This window comes from Dermacentor albipictus, chromosome 5, assembly GCF_038994185.2.
Source record: "Dermacentor albipictus isolate Rhodes 1998 colony chromosome 5, USDA_Dalb.pri_finalv2, whole genome shotgun sequence".
NCBI lineage: Eukaryota > Metazoa > Arthropoda > Arachnida > Ixodida > Ixodidae > Dermacentor > Dermacentor albipictus.
This window is the reverse complement of record NC_091825.1, coordinates 51934850-51958659: the sequence shown is the minus strand read 5'-3', so window position 1 is coordinate 51958659 and position 23810 is coordinate 51934850. Positions and strand designations below refer to the sequence as shown.

General features: G+C 45.0%; 1 protein-coding gene across 2 annotated transcripts in view; it reads right to left on the bottom strand.

Moving 5' to 3' along the window:
• LOC135899214 (glutamate receptor ionotropic, kainate 2-like) overlaps window positions 1-23810 on the bottom strand; it is a 202724-nt gene that overhangs the window by 57179 nt on the left and 121735 nt on the right. The window contains exons 3-7 of one of the 2 annotated variants that reach the window (XM_065428470.1): window positions 21393-21611; window positions 8798-9061; window positions 7590-7777; window positions 901-954; window positions 3-182 (exon numbers count right to left, since the gene is read on the bottom strand). In XM_065428470.1, coding sequence (XP_065284542.1) covers window positions 3-182; window positions 901-954; window positions 7590-7777; window positions 8798-9061; window positions 21393-21611 — 905 coding nt within the window. The remainder of the gene's footprint in view (window positions 1-2; window positions 183-900; window positions 955-7589; window positions 7778-8797; window positions 9062-21392; window positions 21612-23810) is intronic. The other variant, XM_065428471.1, reaches the window with a different exon arrangement.

Genomic DNA, 23810 nt, shown 5'->3' with positions numbered 1-23810 from the left:
ACCCGCATGGGGTTTCTGGAACGCCTCTGCCCGAGGAATATGGGATAAACGCCTTTTTGAGCGTATGCCTGGCGGACGGCACCGATGTCTTGCTCCCACAGCTCCCTGTTCAGCAGTTCGAAGCCAGTGAGGTTTGCTCCCGAGTATTGGAAGGGCGTGAGGTCCAGAGTGTGCATATCCTGCTTTGAATAAAGATGTAATCGAAACTTCCCCCCATTGTCAAACACAATGAAATAACTACGTAACCCGAACTTTAGACGTGCACGCCAGTCAGTTTAGCATTAAAAGCACAAAACAGTTCAATAAACACAAAACCATGGTTCCCCAGTGTATCTTTGGTTGCTTTGCGAGCACTTCCCTAGTATCGTCTTGCTCTCTGCGCTGCGTAAAAAGCTATTTTGTGCTTGACCTACTCCGTAATTGCCAATCTAGAAGGCATATTCATGGCAGTAAACAAACCAATAAAAGCGCGCTTCATAACATATGATGCGCTGTTCGAACCTTGAGGCTGGCAGTGCTTTTTAGTGACACAAAAACCGGAGAAAAATTTCTTCGAGGTTTGCTGCCGACAGAAGCTTTAAGAAACGCGAACTTAAGGTGACACCTTCGGAGCTTATGCAACTCCATAACACCCCTGCCACTGTTCCACCAACGTATGCGACGAAATGACAAACTCCAACACACAACCGCGCGTACGCGAATATATATATATATATATATATATATATATATATATATATATGTAATACACATTCGCAACAAACCCAACTGAATATGCGTGATAAAATGTGCAAGCGCGACTGAGCGAGGACTTAGAAAGAAACAGATAAGACAGCGCCTGCAGATTGTTGTTTAAATCCATATCATGCAAATACTTAAGGAAAACGGCTCACGACTCACCAGTGTTGTCACAACGTAGCTGTGATACTCCGTTATGATTCCTATTTTTTGCGCCTGAAAAATGATGAAACCCACTTTAGAAAAAAAAAAAAAGGGAGGCTTCTGCTCTCGGCATAGAGAGATTACAAAACTCAATAGCTCAAAATACAACATCACACGGTATTATGTCGCTCCAACTACAAAAAAATATCCCCGACAGATAAAACCAACTTTCCCTGACGCCAGTACTTATGAGCGCGGGCCCCTCGAGACCCCTATGCTATTTTCTACAAGCACTGACATAGACGCGCCGTTTCCGCTGGGAGAACTTCATGCCACCATTAAGAGGGGTAGAAGCGACTTTGCTGAGGGCCACGACGGTATCACCGAGAAGGTGTTACGAAACTGAAACAGCTCTTCTAGAAGAAAGAAAGAACCCGTGCACCCAAGGAATCGTTGCGGATCACATGAACCTGTCAATAATCAATCCAATGCCAAAACCGCAACAAGATTCAATAAAAAAAAATCGACCAACGATAACGATACTGTCTACTGCACAATTTGAACGCAGCTTCACACGCGTTTTTATTCCTCGATTTATTTGTCTGGCGCGGTCAATCAGACTCGTTCGGCACGTTGCAGACGGAGAGAAGTGTTGCGAAACATGTAAGACTCAAGCACAATGATAGCGGCGAGCAGAGTCGGCCATCGTCGAAAATCTGATCTGCGGGTCAAGCGCGTCAGCTTTTATACATGACTCGTCGAAGTATTGAAGAGTAATTGCTGGTGCCCGCGTAGCTTCCAGAAAGCACTGCACAATTCACGTCGCGCATAAAATCGGATTACAAAAAGCTTTCGCGACGACCAGCCAACGGATAGAACTATTGATAGCGTTCGAGAAACGTCTGATACATTCAGGGGCGTCGTGCGTCGAGCGATAACCTTTAACAATTGTTAGCCGATGAAAAGCAGCGACCGAAGGTAGAGGAGTGAACAGATGACGCGCGGTACTCTGGTGCCATCACGTAGCGGTCGTCGCTGAACACGTCGTGCGCGGCACCAGACGGCACTACGCTTTTCTCTTTTATCCTCATAGCGAAAGAAATTCGACAACAGAGGACACTCAGCAAAAAATGGCAATAGGAAACACATAACGCCTAGTTTCAACTCCATCCGTTATTTGACGCGAGCATCGGGAATAAAAGAGTGTGAAATGAACTTACAGACAACGTTTAATTTTTTTTATTCTTTCGCACTACAACTAAAAACGTTTTGGGTGTCAATGAACTTATACTTTGCGACTAATTTTTCGTGCGTTGCCTAGCACAAAGCTAGCGGCACACCAGACGCGCGTGCATATGTCATGCGCCAGACATGCCACAGGAGCGAGCGAGGCCGGCTGCGCGTGTGAAGCTCGCGTGCTCGGCGACCCGTCTGTTTCGCATGTAGCACGTTTTTTTGGGGTTCCTGGCGTTCTTTTGTGCTCCGTCTGCATTTCGGTATGGCACAGCTGCACTGCTGGAATACAGCAAAGTGAGGAATATTGTTTGGCAGTCTGCGACGCACTTCAAGCACATTTAGGCTGAATGCGCAAAGTTAACCTATATGGTGACGCAGTTATCGAAAAACAGGTCCGCTGTACAGGCCTAGTTAATGTGAGTTAACTACTCGTACTGGGACATGTTTGCGACGCTTTCTATGAGCCCAAACATTATTATAACTTATTTCGGCAGCTTTTGGGCACGCTCGCCGCACCTGGCTTTGTGATGAGAAGCACCTCGGCCGTGTGACGCAGTTTCGCGTGTACTGAATCTTACCCGGACAAGTTTTGGCGGCATCGCTGACCCCGGACATTATTCTAACTAATTTCGCTACTTTTTGGGGTACTTTCCAAGCACAGTGGCTGCACTCGGCGTAATGGCGCAGTTAGCGAAAAGCAGCTCGGCTGTGTGCCGCAGTTAGTTTTGCGTGTACTGAATCTTACTGGGAGAAGTCCATGACGCATTCTCTGACCCTAAAAACTATTGTAATTAATCTCGTAACGTTTCGGGATACTTTTGAGGCATGCTCGCCGCACCTGGGGTTGTGAAGCTGTTACCAAAAAAGCAAGTCGGCCGTGGTGAGTTAGTTTTGCGTGTACTCAATTTTATTGGGACAAGCTTGTGACGTTTTTAATGGCCCTGCAACTACATATACCTTATTTTGGTACTTACGCTTGTCGAAACCGTGACGAGCGATTACCGAGAGTGATAACACGGCAGTGTGTTGCTTGCGCCGGCAGGACGCCTAAAAGATAAGGCCGAGGAGCTCAAGAACTTGATATTTCTGTCTTCTGAGCGACTGAAAACAGGCTTTGCACCCACGAATCTGTCTTGAGTGCGACTAGAAGGCATTCGGCGAGCGTCTAACATGGTCTGGCTGAGAGCCTGTGTTGTAGCCACCTCAGTGTACTTGGCGTACCATCGCGTCGAATGAGGACAAGTTGTTTTGGAAATGCACAGTCACCCGTGTATTTGTGCTCTTAAACTGCAGGAAATAACGCCCAGGAAGGGAGGGATGCTTGAAAATCGGCCGTCTTCTTCAGATTTTATGGCATTCTTTGGGAGGAGACCTTTTGCTACGAAATGCATGTAAAAGTGAATTTACCTGTAGTGCATGCCACTGATTCACCACTTACACACGTTTCGCCTCTGCACGCAATATTCCTGTTAGGTCAATATACCAAAATGATACATGCTTGTAATTAATTGTTTTCTTCAGCTGATGGCATCCAGTGGAGCTTCGTGCGGTAACGACTGCTGCTTACGTGGTGCCACAAGTTTGGATGAATGCAGAAGAAGCTCGTAGCGAGCATTTGTATAGAGCAAAATAAACATTTCCTCATTGCAGAAGACGTTTAGCGTTTTCTTTATGAAATTGCTCGTGACACAGATTCGGTAGAGGCTTGTAAAGACCGTTCGCAATCATTTTTACTAAAAAATAATAAAAGGATTACGCGCCAAGGCCACGCGAGGTGCAGCAGTACAGGCGAAAAAATAATAAATGCCGCACCGATCAGCGGAGGCGGCGTGGCGTGTACCAACTGGCGTTCAAAACGCGCGCGCCCAAAACCAAAACCCGAAGGTGTTAATACTATCCGCTTGTTGCGCTACAGTCAATTCGGCCGCTGGCACGGAGGAAGGAAACTCCGTGGCCGCTGGTCTCTATGGGAGTGTCCGCTCTTGTTGAAATTTCTTTCTCCATGTTGTACTTCGCTGCTGTACTCGTTCGCTCGGTTACGCTGTCGCCACCGCCGGTGCTCGCCGCAGGAACGGGGCGTTAAAAGCTGCGCTCTAAAATTGCAACAGAACGCATCTCATGATAATTGTCGACGGAACGTGCGTTCGAATATAATCAATGTAGCGCTACAAAGTACCAGGCGTGAACTGCGGCGGGACTCGCAGCAGTGCACTTTCTCGCTGCTGTAAGAGCACTAGGCGCCATCTATTACCTGCCGCTGCGAAGCCTCACGCGGCCTCCGAAATGCATGGGGCGTCGGCGCGTGCAAACGCCGAGAAACGCGTCACGTGACAAGCGGGCTTCATTCTGGACATGCTGCGCCATCCAGTGGCACTGTGCAGAACTCCCCGCGTGGCTTCCTATACGAGACGCGCAGCCCGACGGTGCTTGCGAGCGCTCAGAATTGTTCCCACGTTTACCGCACACTCACTGGCACATACTCGGTGATCCAAGTTCGCGAGAGGTTAACTGAAGAGCAGCACATACCCGTTGCATTCATGGCGCAGCTCTTTGTGGAAGACGTTCACCGACAATCGCTCCAGAAACGCTATTCATATGTGATGTAGGCGGCTAAAGCGTCGGGTTCCTGTCCTTGTACATCTAGCGGCACCGCCGTGAAACCTTCGTGTCGCCTCCGAAAAGCACGGCGTGCCGATGCGTGCCAACGCTGAGGAACTAGTCAAGCGGACACTGGGCTCCTATCTAATTTTTCTCGACTCGCTGCACCATATAGTGCGAACTCTGGTAATCGTTCCTTTGCTGACGGCCTGACCGCACGCCCAAGTGACACATACACAGAGACTCAAGTAAGGTCGAGTTTCACTCAAGTGCGACACACAGCGCATTCGTGGCACAACTAGCTAAAGCATTTGTGGGAAAGCTGTAAATAAAAGGCGGCACATACGCAATGCATTTGTCGCGCAGCCTGCTAAAGAGTCAAGTTGTTGTTCTTCAAGAAACCATGTGACGTGCGTTCGATTTCGCCCAGCATTGGATAAATATAGATGAGCTGCGTTGTCATTAAAGAGCGGCACATGCCTACTGGCACATGCTGAGTGTCCTAAGTTTGCATGAAAGACGTTCAATTGAAAAGCAGCATACACAAAATGGCTCGTCGCAGTGCTCCAAGTTGGCATCAAAGAGTCTTATTGAAGAGGGGCTAATACCTAGCCCTGCATCTACAGTAACCCATGTCGACGGGAATGAGGTTCGCTGATAAGCTGCACATATGTACACCTTCCCACATACCCAGTGGCTCAAGTTGGTCCAACGACTGCTTTCGAACCATCTTTCTTCAGCACAGCCATTTCGATGCCCTAATCATTCGACTATCAAGTACATAACGAAACGTGTTATTTTGAAAACGGCTAGATACACGCATACATAGATACACAAATGGTTAGCCGCAGAAAAGTCATAAACTACCCTAATAATGCGAACGCCATATAATCGCCAATCTCCTACCTATGCCTTTCGCACCAACCATACTTAAACTCACTGAGACGATTATGGACATCGAATACCTAAAACCAGGCTTACACCTGTGCAAAGCAGGGTTTGGACCCAACATAGAAACCGACGGTAACCTCTGGTTGCTTTGGGGTGGTCTCAAATTGCAACTCATGAAGTGGCCCCCAGACAACATCCAAGTAAGTGACAGTGTCAAGATCATATTCTCCCCAAACTAACAATAATATAGCCCAGCCAAAGGACACTCGACTATGCTACACAACGGAATACACGACCATGCTGAAAATATTAAGGATGTGTCCATTGAACTTTAACCGTCCCTTATTACACTTCAAGACGCTCTTCCTAAACTGGGACATATTGTAGCACCGGAGAAAAGGGAACTTGTATGTGTCAATGTCAGACGAAGCGTCCTCCTGCCACATTAGGCTATAACCTTAAAACTGGGACGACATGAACTCGGGGCCAGACACGGTCACGTCAAAATTCATGGGATTATTAGCCGAAGTGACAGCACAAGCCCCTTAGGTGAAAAGTTATGAGCCAAACACTTGCACATTATGAAAAAAATTTGGTGGCACATATCAGACAGCCTGCGTCACTTTCACCAGGTCTATTGATACTGGTAAATTAACCTACGGAAGCAATGTCATATCGCCAATGTCATATGCCAAGCCATCACACAACATCTAATTTTACACTGGGCCACTTTCGATCCTCACTCACACAACAATATCTTTCTACATTGTCATGTTGGAGCTCCACCAAGGGACATTCTCGAATAACCCGATCACCCAGCCCCGTGAAGCCATTTTGGTCTAGCTATAGCAACCAGGTGAGCGTGATTTAGAGAGTGCCTCCCTCTCCATCTTATCTCCCTCCGCCTCTCCAGCGAACTTGTGGTCCTCTCTTTCGTGAATAAATGAACGCTTGCATTCATTCGTTAGGAAGAAATTCCGAGATATACTAAATGTTTACGGTAGCGATGAACAGCCGTGCCAGAGGGCAATGTGGGCTGTTAGACAAAGACACATAGAAATCCCACCCAAATGTACTCGCAGTTATGAATGCTAGAGTTTCTGATGTATCTGCATACCTCCACATAGATGCATTTTCGCGAGTCTTGTTGGATCAGGAGTTCTGTAGCACGTCCTGTTGTCTTGTTCGTATGATTCCAGGACTATGACCTCAATTACTTGTTGGTATCGCCTTATTCAGTACGAATAATTCTAAATAGTGCTACGAGATACTTTGCTCAAGCAGTTAAAAGTTAGGTGATGATATTGAGTGATTACAATTGTATAGCAGTGTACAACATGAGAACTGTGTATGAATTTATTTATTTATTTGATATTGTATCAAGTATTGTCATTCCAGAGACATTCCATGAGTGGAAAACACTACGTGCATACAATAACAACTAAAGAAAGAACTCGAGTTAGCAGGAAATCTGTTTAAATTAAATCCATAGAGGGTACACAGCTACGGCCCTCTCATGTCGACATCGATGTTGCGTTACGACAGCCACAAATTTTAAAGCGTATGAGCCTGTGCATGAATTTCATAAGCTGTCCGTGTTCTCCGGAATCTCCGAGCATAAGACCAATCAGAATCGCCTGATGAATAAACAGATAATATTACATGGCGGTACGTTTCCAACAAATAATAATTCAATTGTGTTGTCACGTTTCTGGCGCATCAATAGGCAAATTGTATAATAAGAATTATAGTGGCAATTTTGATCAACAGTATAAAGCCTCCTTCGGTGTCTAATTGCTATTGCCGCATTAACGCATTAATTAGTTACCGATGCTTCCTATGGAAAAGAAAACACATAGTCAATCTTTTACTTACGAGCTGCCAAAGCGCTAAATATTCCACAAGGTTCTACCGAGAGAATACTGAGGCATTTATTTCGAAGTCGCACGGTTGCGGTTTTTGCAAAGCGTGAATAACCTTACCACTTTGAGCACCTTGGAAAGTCGCTCCGCGGCAAGGTCCAGGACAACGTTGCTGTCTCCAGACTTTGCAATTTCCCGCAACAAGGGCCTTGGATCTTCCTTCTCTGTCAGCATCCGAAGCGACACCGGCACAGGCTGACCACCAAAGCGTGATTGCATGTTGAGGAGCCCACGAAGTCGCACCAGCGCTAGGAAATGCACCGATTGGTCGGATACTTGTGTAGTCAAGTAGGTCGTAGCCGATCAGCTAACGCAGGTCTTAAGTATGTCGCTTAAGCTACGATCATCACGTTAGTCAGGTAAGACAATTTGACACTGCAAGATTCGAGAATCAAATGCTGTGAGGAAATGCATACATTGGACTTACATTTCAAATTACGCCTATATTTCTACCTTATACACTTTCTTCATTGCTTCATTGGAAATCCGGACCTTCCTTTGTTTCTGAGAGGAGAAAGAGGAGTTCCATCATGGGCGTTCCTATCACTGGCGTAAAATACAGAGGAGTACAGTAACGCATTAAACTTGCAGCATGGTCGAGGTAGTTTGTAGGGATGGGCGTTTTGCCATTGAAGAAATCAATACGTGAGAAATGCAAAAGTGCAGGAAAAATGAAGACAAACTACATAGATATTTATTGATAAATTCTATTCAACTGTATATCTTATTTCACCTATGTTACATAAGGAGAAGGATGAAATCATTATTATTATTTCAGGTTTTTAGAGCCAGTGGACATTCGCGAGAAAATTTAACAGGCCATCAACATAGAAGATTTCAGAAACAACAGGCGGTCCTCTTCAAAGGCGTAGCGCTTGTGTTACCGTAATGTAACCGGCGCTACCATAGTGCCAATAAATTACCCTAAATACACGCATTTGGGTAATAATAAAAGAAACGACAAACAAATATTTAAAGTCGTACCAAGAGATAGCTTAGCCGAGATATGCGGTAGCTACAACTTCTGGTAGATTTTTAACACGTGGGGTCATTTTACTTCAAGGTCAAAGTACACCTGCACTTCCACATTCCTCCCTCATATCCGCACAGTAGGTGCTTCCAGAAACACCTGCGCTCTCGTGTGCAACCCGCGGAATCTGATACCACCGGACCATAATGCTGGCAAAAGTTAAACACGGGATCATGAATTAGTCAGCAGCATCGTAGAAACAATAAAATTATTTTCTGACTGTCTCTATTGAACTTACCCTCCGGTCTCTCGTAGATAATCGTGAAGTGTGCCCATTGCTGTGCTTCCACAAGATCCCTCAGCGCCTGGCTAAGCTCAACGGGAGAAGGCGACAGCGTAATGGACACCGAGTCAGGTGCGACTCGAAAGTGAGCATCGTCGTCACGGTGAGAGTAGAACAGCGCCATCCTGTGCCTGAAGGAAGTGGTGCGTACCAGCGAAGCTGTCTCCGGCTGCCGTGGTCCCAGCACTGCCAGCAAGCCTTGCTCGAAAAGTCTGCACACTGGCCACAATAATATATATATATATATATATATATATATATATATATATATATATATATATATATATATATATATATATATATATATATATATATATATATATATATATATATATACACATATTGAGGGCATAGGGAGTCAACACCTCTATTCGCCACATTCTTAACGAAACATTGATTCATGAGATTTGATGTCGCAAATCAACAGTAGTTTATGAAACACGCTACATTGAATTACTGCCTAATAGTTTTGACCGCCAGGAGTTCTCTAACATAAGCCGAAACATATATCAATGCGAGTTTTTTTTCAAGATTTAGCGTTCATCTAAATGCCGGCAAAGCGGCCTTGAATCAAACCCATGACTTCGTATACAGCAGCAGAAAGGCATGGCCACTAAGCTCCGGCGGCGGGTGCACGGCCGGCCTTACCTTGCGTGCACCAAAGGTATTGTACGGGGCGTATACACTCCCAATTAAGTCCTATTGAAATTCTGCACACGCTCTCCGCAGCAAGCGTCATTGCTATATACCATTATAATCGACAGGTAAATAACCAGAGGGTTCCGACGGAATCTGTAATTGCGACGTTTGTGGGCACATCATGTCCATATGAAATAAAGCTGTGGTCTCTTGGGTTCCGTGTAGAGCCACTCACGTCACGTCCAATCCAGTGTCAGAATTGTTGGAGATTCGGATATACAGCGCATGATGATGTAAGTCTAGCTTGTGTCACCGCGCCTGTGAAGATGGTAATTCTTCAAGTGAATGCTCTGCTCAATGACAAAAGTGCTGCCTCTGTGGGGGAGCACACCCAGCAGACTATTCGGACGGCTCAGCTCGCGCTCAAGAAATACAAATTCTTGAAATAATCAACCGCCGTCGCTGCTCCCGAAGAGATGCAATTTCAGTTATCAAAGACAGGGCCTTCGGATACTCTGGTGTTACAGAGCGCAACACTCCAAGCATGGATCTTAATCTCTCAGAAGAATTAACTCTCCTGTGGAAAAATCAATGGCTAAAGTTATGGATAAATTGATATCCAGTCTCTCTGAGTGCTTAGCGCAAATGATTTCCAGTCAGATGATGCAAATAATGCAAACTACTAACGCACCAATGCAGTCCCCAGTATCTAACGCCACACCTCGAATTCCTAGTAACGAGGTAGAGACGCCTTCCACATTTGCGGAACATTTCACAGACACTAAATTAAATTATGGTGTTTCACGTGCCAAAACAACTTTGTGATTATGAGGCACACCGTAGAGGAGGATTCCGGAAATTTCGACCACCTGGGGTTTTTAACGTGCACCTAAATCTAAGTACACGGGTGTTTTCGCATTTCGCCTCCATCGAAATGCGGTCCACAGATACTACTCCGCTAGTCCAACCATGCGAGGATGAGCCCTCTTATTCAGCCACTGTTAGTGTCCCAGAAATAGAACTTGACACTTGAGCTCCCAAACGTATGGGAACCCCAATTTCAAAAATTATGAAACCAAAATCAAAAAAGAGTCAACCATCTACCATGCTTACAGAAAGTATTCTAAAGGCGGCAGTTGCCGCTGCTATGCGTTGAACATCATTAGACTGTTGAACGTGCTGCAGTGGAACTGTCGTTATATATTTTCAACTTTAACAGATTTATCTTGCCTATCTATTCAAATAAATCCAGATATCTTACTTGTTCAAGAAACGTGGCTTTCAACAGAGAAAAATTTTAATATAAAAGGTTTTCAGTCTTTCCGATTACATCGACACTGGCGAGGTGGAGGATTACTGACACTTGTTTCCAGTAAAATTTGTCACAAGGCAAAAATGTATTTTCAAATCATGGATTCCAACTGCGAAACATTGGCCATAGATTTACGTCTGCCGGGATACCATCCAATTTCAATTATAAATGCTTATTTCCCCACCGGTGTGCAAAGTACGCATCAACTAGATAGGGCTGTGGTTGCCTGTAGAAAAGATTTTTTTTTTGTATGAGATTTTAATTCGCATCACATGTCGTAGGGGCTAAAAACACATTTATGTGGTAAACGACTATGGGATTCGACTGTTAATAGTCACCTTTCATGTCACCTTTCAGAACACAGGACAAGTAACGTTTGCTAGAGGTCCCTTTCGTTCGGTGTTAGATTTAACATTTTGTAGCGCTGGCATCAAGGTTTTGTCGTGGGTAGCGGTTGACTCAGCAACCAACAGTGATCATCTTCCTGTGTCATTTGAAATCATTTCTACAATAACATCTTTGAAATATCAGGCATGCACATTTGTGAACCATACGAAATTTAAGACTTTCTTGCGCTCAGCCGTGTGGAAACTTGCCAATGCCAATGATAAGGAAATCGCTTGAACCATTTGCTCAATTCTAGAGGATCCCCGGAAGCAAGCTGAACTTGTGAGCCCTTCGGCTAAAGACACCGCTTGACGTTGGTGGAATAATGAGTGCACGCGGGACTATAGAAAAAGAAAAGCCGCTTGGAAAATACTTCTGCGTAATCAGTGCCCGACCAACTGGAAAAATTATCCGCTTCACGCTGGTTATTTAAGCGTACTGTTAATCGAGCCAAAGACAAATACGATATTAGGCATTACGATTATTTATCAAATTAAAAAAAAAATAAGTGTGCTTTAGTTGCATTTCTTTGCAGTAGGAAGGTGCTACCAACACCCTAAGGAGTAGACTCAATTGTTTTGACCACGCGAAAATTGAGTGCCTCCCTAAGAGAGATTGCCAAAGGCTTAGAAAATCGATTTACGGCCCGGCTTCCGGCTATTTCTTCTACATTAGATCCTTCGTATGGCTTTACTCCAATTTCCTTATCTGAACTAAATGAGACTGCACTATGCTTCCTGAATTGAGCCCCTGGCCCTGACGGGGCCACAAATGCATGTTAAAAATATTGTTACAAAAATCGCCTAAGGTTCATTTAGACCTGGTGAACTATTCAATGAAATATGCTTGGATTCCGTTGGAATGGAAGCTCGGCAAAGTAATATTGATGCGTAAGAAACAAGAAGGAAGGCATGTATTTGGAGAACATTAGGCCCATTGCGCTTACGTCAAACGTAGTAAAATTCATTGAGCAGCTTCTTCACCTTCGTATCACAAAATTTATTAATGATAATTCAATTCTAAGTCCCTGTCAGATTGGTCTCAGGGCTGGCTGCTCCATCTCGCATGCCCACGTCGACTTAGAAAGCCGAATGCAACTCGCTCGACGTCATAAGCAATACGCTGCCTTAGTGACGCTCGATGTCGCTAAAGCATACGACACTGTGGAGCAGGCTGTATTGATCAGTCGGTTAACATATTGTGGTGTTCCTGGGTATATAGTAGCGTGGATTCAGTCATTCTTAGGTGAAAGAGAATTCTATTGCTAAGAAAGCGACTTTTCTTTTTCTAAGCACAAACAGACGAGAGGCATACTGTAAAGCTCAGTCCTTTCCCCGGTGCTTTTTAATATTCTCATGGGCAAACTACCTTGTCATCAAGAAGTAACTACTTATTTTTATGCAGACGATATTGCATTTTTCGCATCTGCAAACGACATCTCCACGCGACACCAACGACTGCAAACTTACCTTTCTGCTCTGGAGAGGTGGTTAGATGTTAGTCACTTTATACTCAATGCCAGCAAATGTGCTGTTCTCGTTTTTCCGATACGTGGCATAGTGCACAACTCATTGTCTTACCACCTTCAAGACGTACCACAGGTGGAACCTGTTAAATGCCACGGGATTATTTATAACGCCTCTCTCAACTTGGGCCCACACATAGATCATATGACTGGAAAAAGTACCTGTGCATTTGGCATATTGCGTAGGCTGAGCAGTCGTCGTATAGGATTGAGAAGAGATACACTCCTAATGATATATCGTATGTACGTTCACCCTATATTAGGATTTGGTTGCGTGCTCTTCTCCGGAGCTCCAGCCTACATGTCCCATCCTCTAATCCTCGGTGTTTAGGTCTTCCTGAATTTGTTGCAAATTCTATTCTTTATCTAGAATTACGTGTTCCTCCTCTTTCGTGGAATTACCGGCTTTTGACAGTGCAGACGTTCTTAAGGGTTAATGAATCACCGCTGCGACATCACCAAACAATCGTTATTTCACAACCTGCGTTGTTTCTCGGTGTCAACTGGCCGCGACTACATACTCCGCAAATTATATTCGTGCAAAAATTGCATGACTCTTTGGGCGTGCGCATGTGCGATGTAGTTCCTATTCCCGACAGAGCTGTGCAACGGATATTCAATGCGATGACATTTTTCCTAATAATGCAAAATCACTTTTACACCGTTTCTAGACGGTATATTACAAGATCATCTGGAAAACCTTCAAACATGCATTGTAATTGCGACAGATGATTCACTATGTGAAGAAATGTCAGGTGTAGGAATATTTCCCCGATTCTTGATTGGACATTTTCTCTTCAAATGCCAGATTTCACACCAATCTTTTTAGGCGAATTCATGGCCGTGGTGCTGGCATTACGAAAATTAGGACCACCAATTACGTCAGCCGTGATAGTCACTGATTCGTTATCATTGTGCTCATCCCTTACTGCTTCTCGTAATTCTTGCGTGATGAGGACGTTTCAATCATTGGTACCTGGATACTTGAGAAGGGTGCGTTTGATTTGGGTGCCTGGCCATAAAGGACTAATTATAAATGAAATTGCAGACTCTCTAGCCAAGGCATCGATAAGTGACCCGATTCCCCTTACTTCCCTTTGACTGCTCATGTTACTGCTGCTAGATTTCGCAGGAGTGTCATTATGCAGACAGTATCAGGCTCAGCAATTACCAACTCTGTGGATTACCGACATCTCCTATACCCTTGGCACAGGGGTTTTCGCGAACACGGAAAATTGAAGTGTCCATCGCGAGGCTGCGCTGCCGTATACCTGCGTTGAACTTCTATATCCACAGATTTGGTCTGGTCCCCTCACCATCATGCTCATTCTGTGGCGAAGCGGAGAGAATAGACCATTTTTTTGTTGTCTTGCAGGCGCTTTTCTATTATAAGAAAACTACTACTCGAAATCCCGCTTCGCACTATTGGTCTAAATTTGTCAGTGCCTGTAATCCTATCTTCTGAAGCGAACATTATTGGGTTCAGTGCCAGAAATGTTTGCTTGGAATTCCTAAACTACCTCATTAAAACCAGTCGATTTCCATGTCAGACTGATCGTTGCCCCTCCCCACTATAGCCTTCTTTTATTTCTTCTCTATTATTAAATAATTATTACTATTACTATTATTATTATTATTTTCGCTTTTTATATCCGGTTTTCTTCTGATCATTTCGAGAACACAAAACGTATACTTTTAAACTCTTATGCTCAGATTGTTAACTCCTTTTTATTATTGTTATTTTTATGCACCTAATTTAACCACCTGATTCATGGCCAATCCCGCACTGTGGGTATGTGCCACGACAACTCAGGACAGCAACAACAACGACGACGACGACGACGACGACGATGACGATGACGACGATGACGACGGGCGACAAGGAGGCGGAGCCGGTTCGCGGAGCAGAGGAATGAAAAGCGTGCCTAGGCGGAGCCAGGAGGCAGCCCTGCTATTTCAAGAGACCGGACTGTTCCGGCAATATGCGCGGACGATGGTTCATGGTTGACCTGAGCCTGATGGATGGAGCCGACTGGCCGGTCAGACAAGAGGACTCGGGCCTGCCCTACAACCTGGGTCCCGCTGATTTTTGCTGAGTGCTGCTCCTGCTCCCCGGCCCGACCGACGCTTTCCAAACACCGCGGCCACGACTCGTGCGCCAACCTTTCCTAAGCGCTGATTCAGCACACGGCCCTACTGATGTCTCCCGAAGAACGCAGCTCGGACCTGTTCATCGACCATGCTGGTCGCGACTACCAAGCGTCCAGTTGAGGCCCGCGTCGACGAGGGACCCTGCGATGCATCCACGGACGCATCTTCGGCAACGGCCCTGTTGTCTGGGCCGACGCAATTTTTCTCGGTAAACCCGCGCTGTACAATCACTGTGACTCTGACTTATCGAGTCCTTAATGGGCGAAGTACTGAAGCGTGCAGAGCAACTCTACAGCTTTGATCGCGCCCTGCTAGTTGATTCTTGCCATCTGTAACGCTGTTTTTTTAGTGCCTTTGTAGGTGTTGTAAATACAGCTTCCTCGATCTTATGAAAATAGTGTGAAAAGATCGCATTTCGTGTACAAACGGCTCTGTCTATTATTCGCACCAAGGCGGCCCTTGCGTACATGATATTTTGCCAAGAACCTGACATTGCACCGGCGGATGCCGAGACGACGCGAAGGGCTCATGGACGTTTCCTGGAAAAAAGCCGCCCCGAAGTGGTGCCTGCCCTATAATGAGAAGGAGCGGAGAACACCAGTTGGGAGTAAAAGATCTCCTCTCCCATTTTAACGACCAGACCCTCTCTCCCTTTGCGCCCACAGGAATCGGGTGCGGTTGTCGGTCCGATATTCTGTCCGGGACAGTTTTGTTTGTGCTTCTTGATTGGCTGTCATCCGGGTGGGTTGTGACCTGTGTGTGATTGGCTACTGCGAGGAAGGAGTGTTTGACCAAAATGTTATAATGACGGGGCAGAAAGAAAATAAGCTGCTCTGGGCCAAGGAAACGAGGCTCATTAAGACGCTCGTTGCTTAACACTTGACCATTATTTGTTTTACATATTCAACAATATAAATAAGACTTATAGAAGTGCCAGTAAGCTTCTTGATTTTCGTTTTTCCAGCTTCCGAGCTTCTGATTTCTTCAACCCGAAGCATCCCCCACGCAATCATATGGAGCCGGGTTCGAGACATAACCTAGCGCCGTAAGAAGGCCGATATAGAATCAATGAACCATTTCCTTCTCTATTGCCGAAAATATGATTCCAAAAGATAGACCTACTTAGAGAAGCCCTTATTGCATATGGGCAATAATATTTTATTAATAATAATATAATATCTCAATAATATTTATAATAATAATATAAGATAATAATATAATAATAAACAATAATAATGAACAATAATAATATAACAATAATATAAGATATTATAATAATAATATCTCAATAATATTTTATTTTTCGGTGGAAGTACCCTTGGTCGAGCCCGAAAGAAAATGTATCAGATTGTTCATGAGCACGTCATTGCTATAGGGAGATTCTCATGTTAAACGCCTTTTCCTGATTATTTACATCAGGTCGCATTATTTTCGTAATCTCACATGGAAAGATTTAACGTTGGCTAATGCTTGTTACGATACGTATGCCTTGCATTTCTCTATCACAACTACTTTTTCTCTTACGCCTTTTTTGCTTTTCCTCTGTCTGATATGTTCCAAAGAAGCATATACAGTGCTAAAAAGCGGGCACGTCCTGTGCTACCGGGGCTTAGCGGAGAGACGAGAACTAGGAGTCAGATTCCTGAATGATAAGATTGTAGCTGGTAACACTTAAGAATTCTATAGCGTTACCGACAGGCTGGCAGGTCTTGTGAAACCCAATAACAGGAACAAATTGAAGGTCGTACAGGTCTACGCCCGTACATCCAGCCATGATGACCAGGAAGTCGAAAGCTTCTATGAAGACGTGGAATCGGTCATTGTTAAAGTGAAAACAAAACACAGTGTACTGATGGGTGACCTCAATGCCAGGGTAGGCAAGAAGCAGGCTGGAGACAACTCAGTGCGGGAATAATGCATGGGATCTAGGAATAGCAGGGGAGAGTTATTAGCAGTTTGCACAACATAACAATATGCGGATAATGAATACCTTCTTCCGCAAGCGGGACAGCCGAAAGTGGACGTGGAGGAGCCCGAATGGCAAGTCTAGAAATGAAATAGACTTTATACTCTGCTCTAACCCTGGCATCATACAAGATGTGGACGAGCTCGGCAAGGTGCACCGCAGTGTCCATAGGATGGTAAGAACTCGAATTAGCCTAGACTTGAGGAGGGAGCGAAAGGAACTGGTACATAAGAAGCCGATCAATGAGTTAGCGGTAAGAGGGAAAATAGAGGAATTCCGGATCAAGCTATAGAACAGGTATTCGGCTTTAACTCAGTAAGAGGACTTTAGGTTTGAAGCAATGAACGACAATCTTATGGGCATCATTAAGGAGTGTGCAATAGGAGTCGGTGGTAACTCCGTTAGACAAGATACCAGTAAGCTATCACAGGAGACGAAACATTTGATCAAGAAACGCCAGTATATGAAAGCCTCTAACCCTACAGCTAGAATAGAACTGGCAGAATTTTCCAAGTTAATCAACAAGCGTAAGACTCCTGACATAAGGAAGTATAACATGGATAGAATTGAACATGCTCTCAGGAACGGAAGAAGCCTAAAAGCAGTGAAGAAACTAGGAATAGGCAAGAATCAGATGTATGCATTAATAGACAAAGCCGGCAATATCATTACTAATATGGATGAGATAGTTCAAGTGGCTGAGGAGTTCTACAGAGATTTATACACTACCAGTGGCACTCACGAGGATAATGGAAAAGAGAATAATCTAGAGGAATATCGCAATCCCACAAGTAACGCCGGAATAAGTAAAGAAAAGCTTGGGAGCTATGCAAACGGGGAAGGCAGTCAGGGAGGATAATGCAACAGCATATTTGTTGAAGAATGGTGGGCAGATTGTTCTAGAAAAACTGGCCACCCTGTATACGCAATGCCTCATGACTTCGATCGTACCAGAATCTTGGAAAAACGTTAACCTAATCCTAATCCATAAGAATGGGGACGTCAAAATTATAGAACAATCAGCTTACTGTCCGTTGCGTACAAACTATTTACAAAGGTAATTGCAAATAGAATCAGGAACACCTTAGACTTCCGTCAACCAAAGGAGTAGGCAGGATTCAGTAAAGGTTACTCAACAATAGACCATATTCACGCTATCAATCAGGTGATAGAGAAATGTGCGGAATATAACCAACCCTTATATATAGCTTTCAATGATTACGACAAAGCGTTTGATTCAGTCGAAACCTCAGCAGTCATGGAGGCAATATGGAATCAGGGTGTAGACGAGCCGTATGTAAAAATACTGAAAGATATCTATAGCGGCTCCACAGCCACCGTAGTCCTCCATAAAGAAAGCAACAAAATCCCAATAAAGAAAGGCGTCAGGCAGGGAGATACAATCTCTCCAATGCTATTCACAGCGTGTTTGAAGGAGGTATTCCGAAATGTCGATTGGTAAGAATTCGGGATCAGAGTTAATGGAGAATACCTTAGTAACTTGGGATTCGCTGATGATATTGCCTTGCTTAGTAACTAAGGGGACCAATTGCAAGACATGTTCAACCCGCCGTGGTTGCTCAGTGGCTATGGTGTTGGGCTGCTGAGCACGAGGTCGCGGGATCGAATCCCGGCCACGGCGGCCGCATTTCGATGGGGGCGAAATGCGAAAACACCCGTGTGCTTAGATTTAGGTGCACGTTAAAGAACCCCAGGTGGTCAAAATTTCCGGAGTCCTCCACTACGGCGTGCCTCATAATCAGAAAGTGGTTTTGGCACGTAAAACCCCAAATATTATTAAGACATGTTCACTGACATGGAGAGGCAAAGCAGAAGGGTGGGTCTAAAGATTATTCTGCAGAAAACTAAAGTAATGTTTGACAGTCTCGGATGAGAACAGCAGGTTACAATAGGTAGCGAGGCACTGGAAGTGGTAAGGGTATACATCTAGTTAGGGCAGGTAGTGACCGCGGATCCTTATCATGAGACTGAAATAATCAGAAGAGTAAGAATGGGCTGAGGTGCGTTTGGCAGGCATTGTCAGATCATGAACAGCAGGTTGCCATTATCCCTAAAGAGAAAATAGTAAAACAGCTGTGTTTTACCAGTACTCACGTACGGGGCAGAAACCCGGAGGCTTGCGAAAAGGGTTCTACTTAAACTGAGAACGACGCAACGAGTTATGTAACGAAGGATGATTGCTGTAACGTTAAGGGATAAGAAAAGAGAAGATTGGGTGAGGCAACAAACGCGAGTTAATGACATCTTAGTTGAAATCAAGAAAAATAAATTGGCATAGGCAGGAAATGTAATGAGGAGAAAGGATAACCGATGGTCATTAAGGGTTACGGACTGGATTCCAAGGGAAGGGAAGCGTAGCATGTTGCGGCAGAAAGTTAGGTGGGTGGATGAGATTAAGAAGTTTGCAGGGACGACATGGCCACAATTAGTACATGAAGGGGGTAGTTGGAGAAATATGGGAGCAGCCTTTGTCCTGCCGTGGGCCTAAGCAGGCGGATGATGATGATGATTGTGATGATGATATGTTACATGCTTCTGTCATTTTGCAGTTCTGCGCCATTAGGGTAAATTGGATTATCTTCTGAATCCACGTTAAAAAGTGGGAATTCATCAGAGGGCACACGCATCGAAGTGAGGCCGCGGCGGTGGCGAACGAGAGCATGTGAACGAGATCTGACCAGCAAAGTCAAACGTCAATTTTCTCTGTTTAACTTAGCGGTAATTGTGGCGAAAGTCAGCTGTAGTAATAAATGTATCCCAACTGAGCCCGCCCTATTGTTTATTGTCGTTTCTTTCACTCGAAGCCAGCCAATAACGCGACATACCTTTCAGCATATGTGCTTCAGCATATGTGTTGAAAAAGTATCTCAACAAACGTCCAAATCCTATTACATTACAATGTAGAGATTCACATCTTTGCAGCGTGAAACTAAACCTAAAAACACGCGGACACACGCGGACACACGCGGATACACATACACACACGCGCATACACACACACACACACACACACACACACACACACACACACACACACACACACACACACACACAAACACGCGTGCGCGCGAGCACGCACACACAGAGACGAGCGGAGAATGTTTTTCTGTCGACATTATTGGACCCCAAACCACTGTTTTTCTGATGCATCCTAAAACATTTTGTGCGCAAACAAACAGGGACAAAGAATAGGGGCCCCACAAAGACACAACACTATTCTTCGTCCCTGTTTGTTTGCCCCACAAAAAGTTTTAAGACGAATCTGTTCCAGCTAGGACAACTCGCAGTTCCATTTTCTGATGCCTTGCTGTTTACCGGAATAGCCCAGTATACGCTTAGGAATAATCCAGTGGCATCGAACTAATGGCCGACTGAAGGCTCAGCAAACTCATTAGGCAAGCGAACTCAGTGCAAGTGTACCAGTCCGAAGTAGCTTCATAAAAGGCAGCGCTCGCATTCATTTCGAAGTAGCGCCGACTTCGGAAATGACGCAGTGCTAGATTTGATGCGTAGACACGAATGACCAGTTCCTTGGCGTTGCATTCCTTCTGAAGAAGCTATACACAATTTATTTCTGGCCTTTTTCGGTTGAACGCCAGTTCTGCCGTTCACAAAACGTGCCTTACATTGCAAACTCCCGCACAAATATATTTTCCCTAAGGCTTACTGCAGCGTCGAATTGGTCCCGCACAGACGTGTAATGTCTTTGCTCATAAATTATTCGGGAACTTAAGAATAAAAAGGTGGTATCTTAAATACATCTAGGTGGTCAACCTAGTACACAATAAAGCGGGAGGTTCATGAAGCTGTCGTCAAAGGCGGTGCGGGGACTGAGCATTTCTCGGCATGCATCTGATGCATAGCTTCTTGTGTGCCAGCCACAAGAAAATTTCTCGACGCCATGTCTATCTTTCGCGTAGCGAGACATACTCTCATGACAAACAGATAGGATAGGACATGAATGTGTATTTATTGGACGAGCACATCGAGTGAGTTCCAAAAATATTTACTACGTCTAGAAGTAGGCGTGCTATAGAACGCCAACGAGGAGGTCACATGTGAAGGACACGTTATTTTAAGTGGTTCCTTCTCTTAACAGGGCATACATATGCGTTTGAAGTAATAAAGAAAAGAGTTCAGTATTTATTTTTTAACAAACAACAACAATTTCAATCAAAACAATAACAATTGGTAAACTGGAATGCCTAGTCACGCTGGCTACGTAGTCGTCCGACTTCTGTCCTCGTTTTTCGAACACGCCTGGGCGCTCTCAACGGGTTCAAGTTCCACCGCCACCAGGAGGCTTCACTCACCACGAAGTTATGCCACTCATTGAGCACCTCGCTCAAGAGTCACCGGTCCGCACATTACACGTACACGATTGAGTGGTTTGAGAACCATGTCCATACTCCATGGTGGAAATATTATTGGAATAAAGTTCGTCGTTTAGGTGGTTGGCGCCCTCATGGTTTCAGTGCTGGACTGCACCAAGGTTTGTCTGCACGAAGCAACGTATTCTGGAGCCGTTGAAATATCATTCAGTACTCACGCTTCTTGGATGACCGCAGGATGTCGTCGGCGTTCAGCGTCACGGTAGCCAGGCTTAGGCGACGAACGCTGTCCGAAGCGCCGGTACCTCGTGGATGCCCACTTGCGATATTCTCCGACGCAACATGTGGTGTGTCACTGACGTTCAGGTTTGCTCTTTCCAGAGACTGCGAGAGCAATTTGTGCTCCTCGGGAGAGGTGTCCTGGTCGTACACCACACCTGCGCATTTAAACAGACAGAACAGCAAACTAAATAGAAGGAGCTCTACATCCATTATTTCCAGCAGGAAGCTGCCACACATAGTGAGTGTTTTGTAGTGAGTGACTTCTAGTGAGTGACTTCTAGTGAGTGTTACTCAAAAAGAAGTCTAGCTCACACGTACGTGCGGGCTCATTTGTGTGATCAAAGAAGCAGGCCATTCGATTTTTTTTGATGCCAGGAAGTATTTTAGAAGACAGTAAAGATAACAAAGTTAACTTATTCTATTAAATATTGCTGCTCACTGATGGACTCGTGCATGGGCAGTAAGTGATTGAAGAACATAGTTGTAAAGAACGCCCTATTAAAAAATAAAGTGTTTGTTAAGATTGAATTTGAAATGCTAAAATCATGAAAAAAGCTTGTTTACTTCCACCGTTTCCTAAGCGTTAAGTGTAGGGAAAGCTACAATTCTTTGCTACGAACAAATCCTTCATTAACGTGCCTGTTACGATACTTTCCATTGCAAGTACTGGTATCAATATCAGTGTAGTACCGCATCAATTTTAGAAGTTGCGAGACTTCAAAAATGATTGCAGCCGTCGCAATGTTTTTGACTTTGCAAGAGAAAGGAGGAGCAGCAAATCTCAGAGGCCTGCATTGCATGAAACGTGTGGGTGGTGTTTATCTTTTTTTCAAATACTATTCTTCCTAACAAAACCATGTTCGAGCAAAATAAAGAATTTATCACCTGCTGTTTTCCGTTTATTTCTTTTTTTTACTTCCAGAAAATTTTTCGAAACTCGCATGTGGCAGAGCTGTTACGCTTTTTAAAGTGCATTTATAATGATGGCGAAAAACCTGCATGAGATTTCGCAATGTCCAAGTTGTCCGATAGCAAGATCCACTAATTACGAAACCGAAGCGTGGCCGTATTGAAACGCTATTTTCTTAGTGCAAGTCCAAGCAACAGCTTGCCATTCGAGGTATTCGGCCTACACGGCTTCAACTTTGCGGTTCGAACTTCAGTCCAGGCTCGGCTAATGAAATCAGTAATTAGTAAAAACCCGAAAGAAATAATCAAATAGGAGACTCAATTTCTGCGCATTTCATGAGGTTTACGCTGGAACAAACAAAAAGGGAATGAACATAAAAAGTAGAAAGCATCAAGAAAGCGTCAATGTTGAGGAAGAAAGGTCGACATACATAGTTGTCCAAATGGTCTGATCTATGGACGCCTAATATACTTCTCTATTCTGTCATTCTTGTTGTTGTAATCACCTAATTTGTATCTGAATTGTATTTCATGCGCAGTTACGATGATGCCATCGGGTTTCCTTGGCCGAGCTTCAAATTAGTGGACTCTTGTTTTTATCTTCAGAAGTATCGGCAGCCACGCATCTGTCATGGGCGATTCTCTTCGGCTAGGGCGCTAAAACCACGCTCGACCTCCTGCGGCTCCAGGCGAGCACGAGACGACTCACGAGTATGGGCGAATCGGACCTCTAGAGCTTTGGCAGTCTTTGTAGCGGGGCTGGCGCCAGCTTACCGCGTATCAGCACTCTCAATGGCCCATCGAACGCGTGCAGCCTCGGCGCGCTTGCGCTTCCTCTCTTCAGCGTGGCGACAGGATGCCGTTACGAATCACTCGGGGACTACTTCTAATATGACGTCTTCAGTGTGCCAACTGGCAGCCGGCGACGCCAGAATCAGCGGCGATTCGCTCGCTGTGTAGTTCGGCGCGTTAAACGTGGCCTGCAGCAGCGCGGCGAAAAGTTGTTGCCGCACCGCATGCGCACGAATGCGTGGCTACCGATCGCTTTTTGGTTTTATGAAAGCACGAACTCGGCATACTCTCATCAGCGCACGCGAACGCCCTGGCCAGCGTGCTGCCTGCCAGCATGCTTTGCATGCCGCTTCCTTTGATGGACGATAATTAGCGGTGATGTAGGGCGGCGAATCTGTAATTTCTTCAGCGTTTATTTCAACACGCGAGTGGTGAGCTAATGTTGCACGTTACCTTGGGTGCACCACTGCTGTTTGTCTGTGGTGTCTGCAAAACACAGAGAGGGACGTCTTTGCTTGAGGTGTTGTTGTCCATCATTGTTCATAGTCTCTGGGAGGGTCCAGCATTATCGTTGCCTCACATGGCACATCGCATCGTGGCAACAGCGGTCTACACCACGTTTCGCTGCGTAGCGAAGGCGCTCCTGTTGAGCG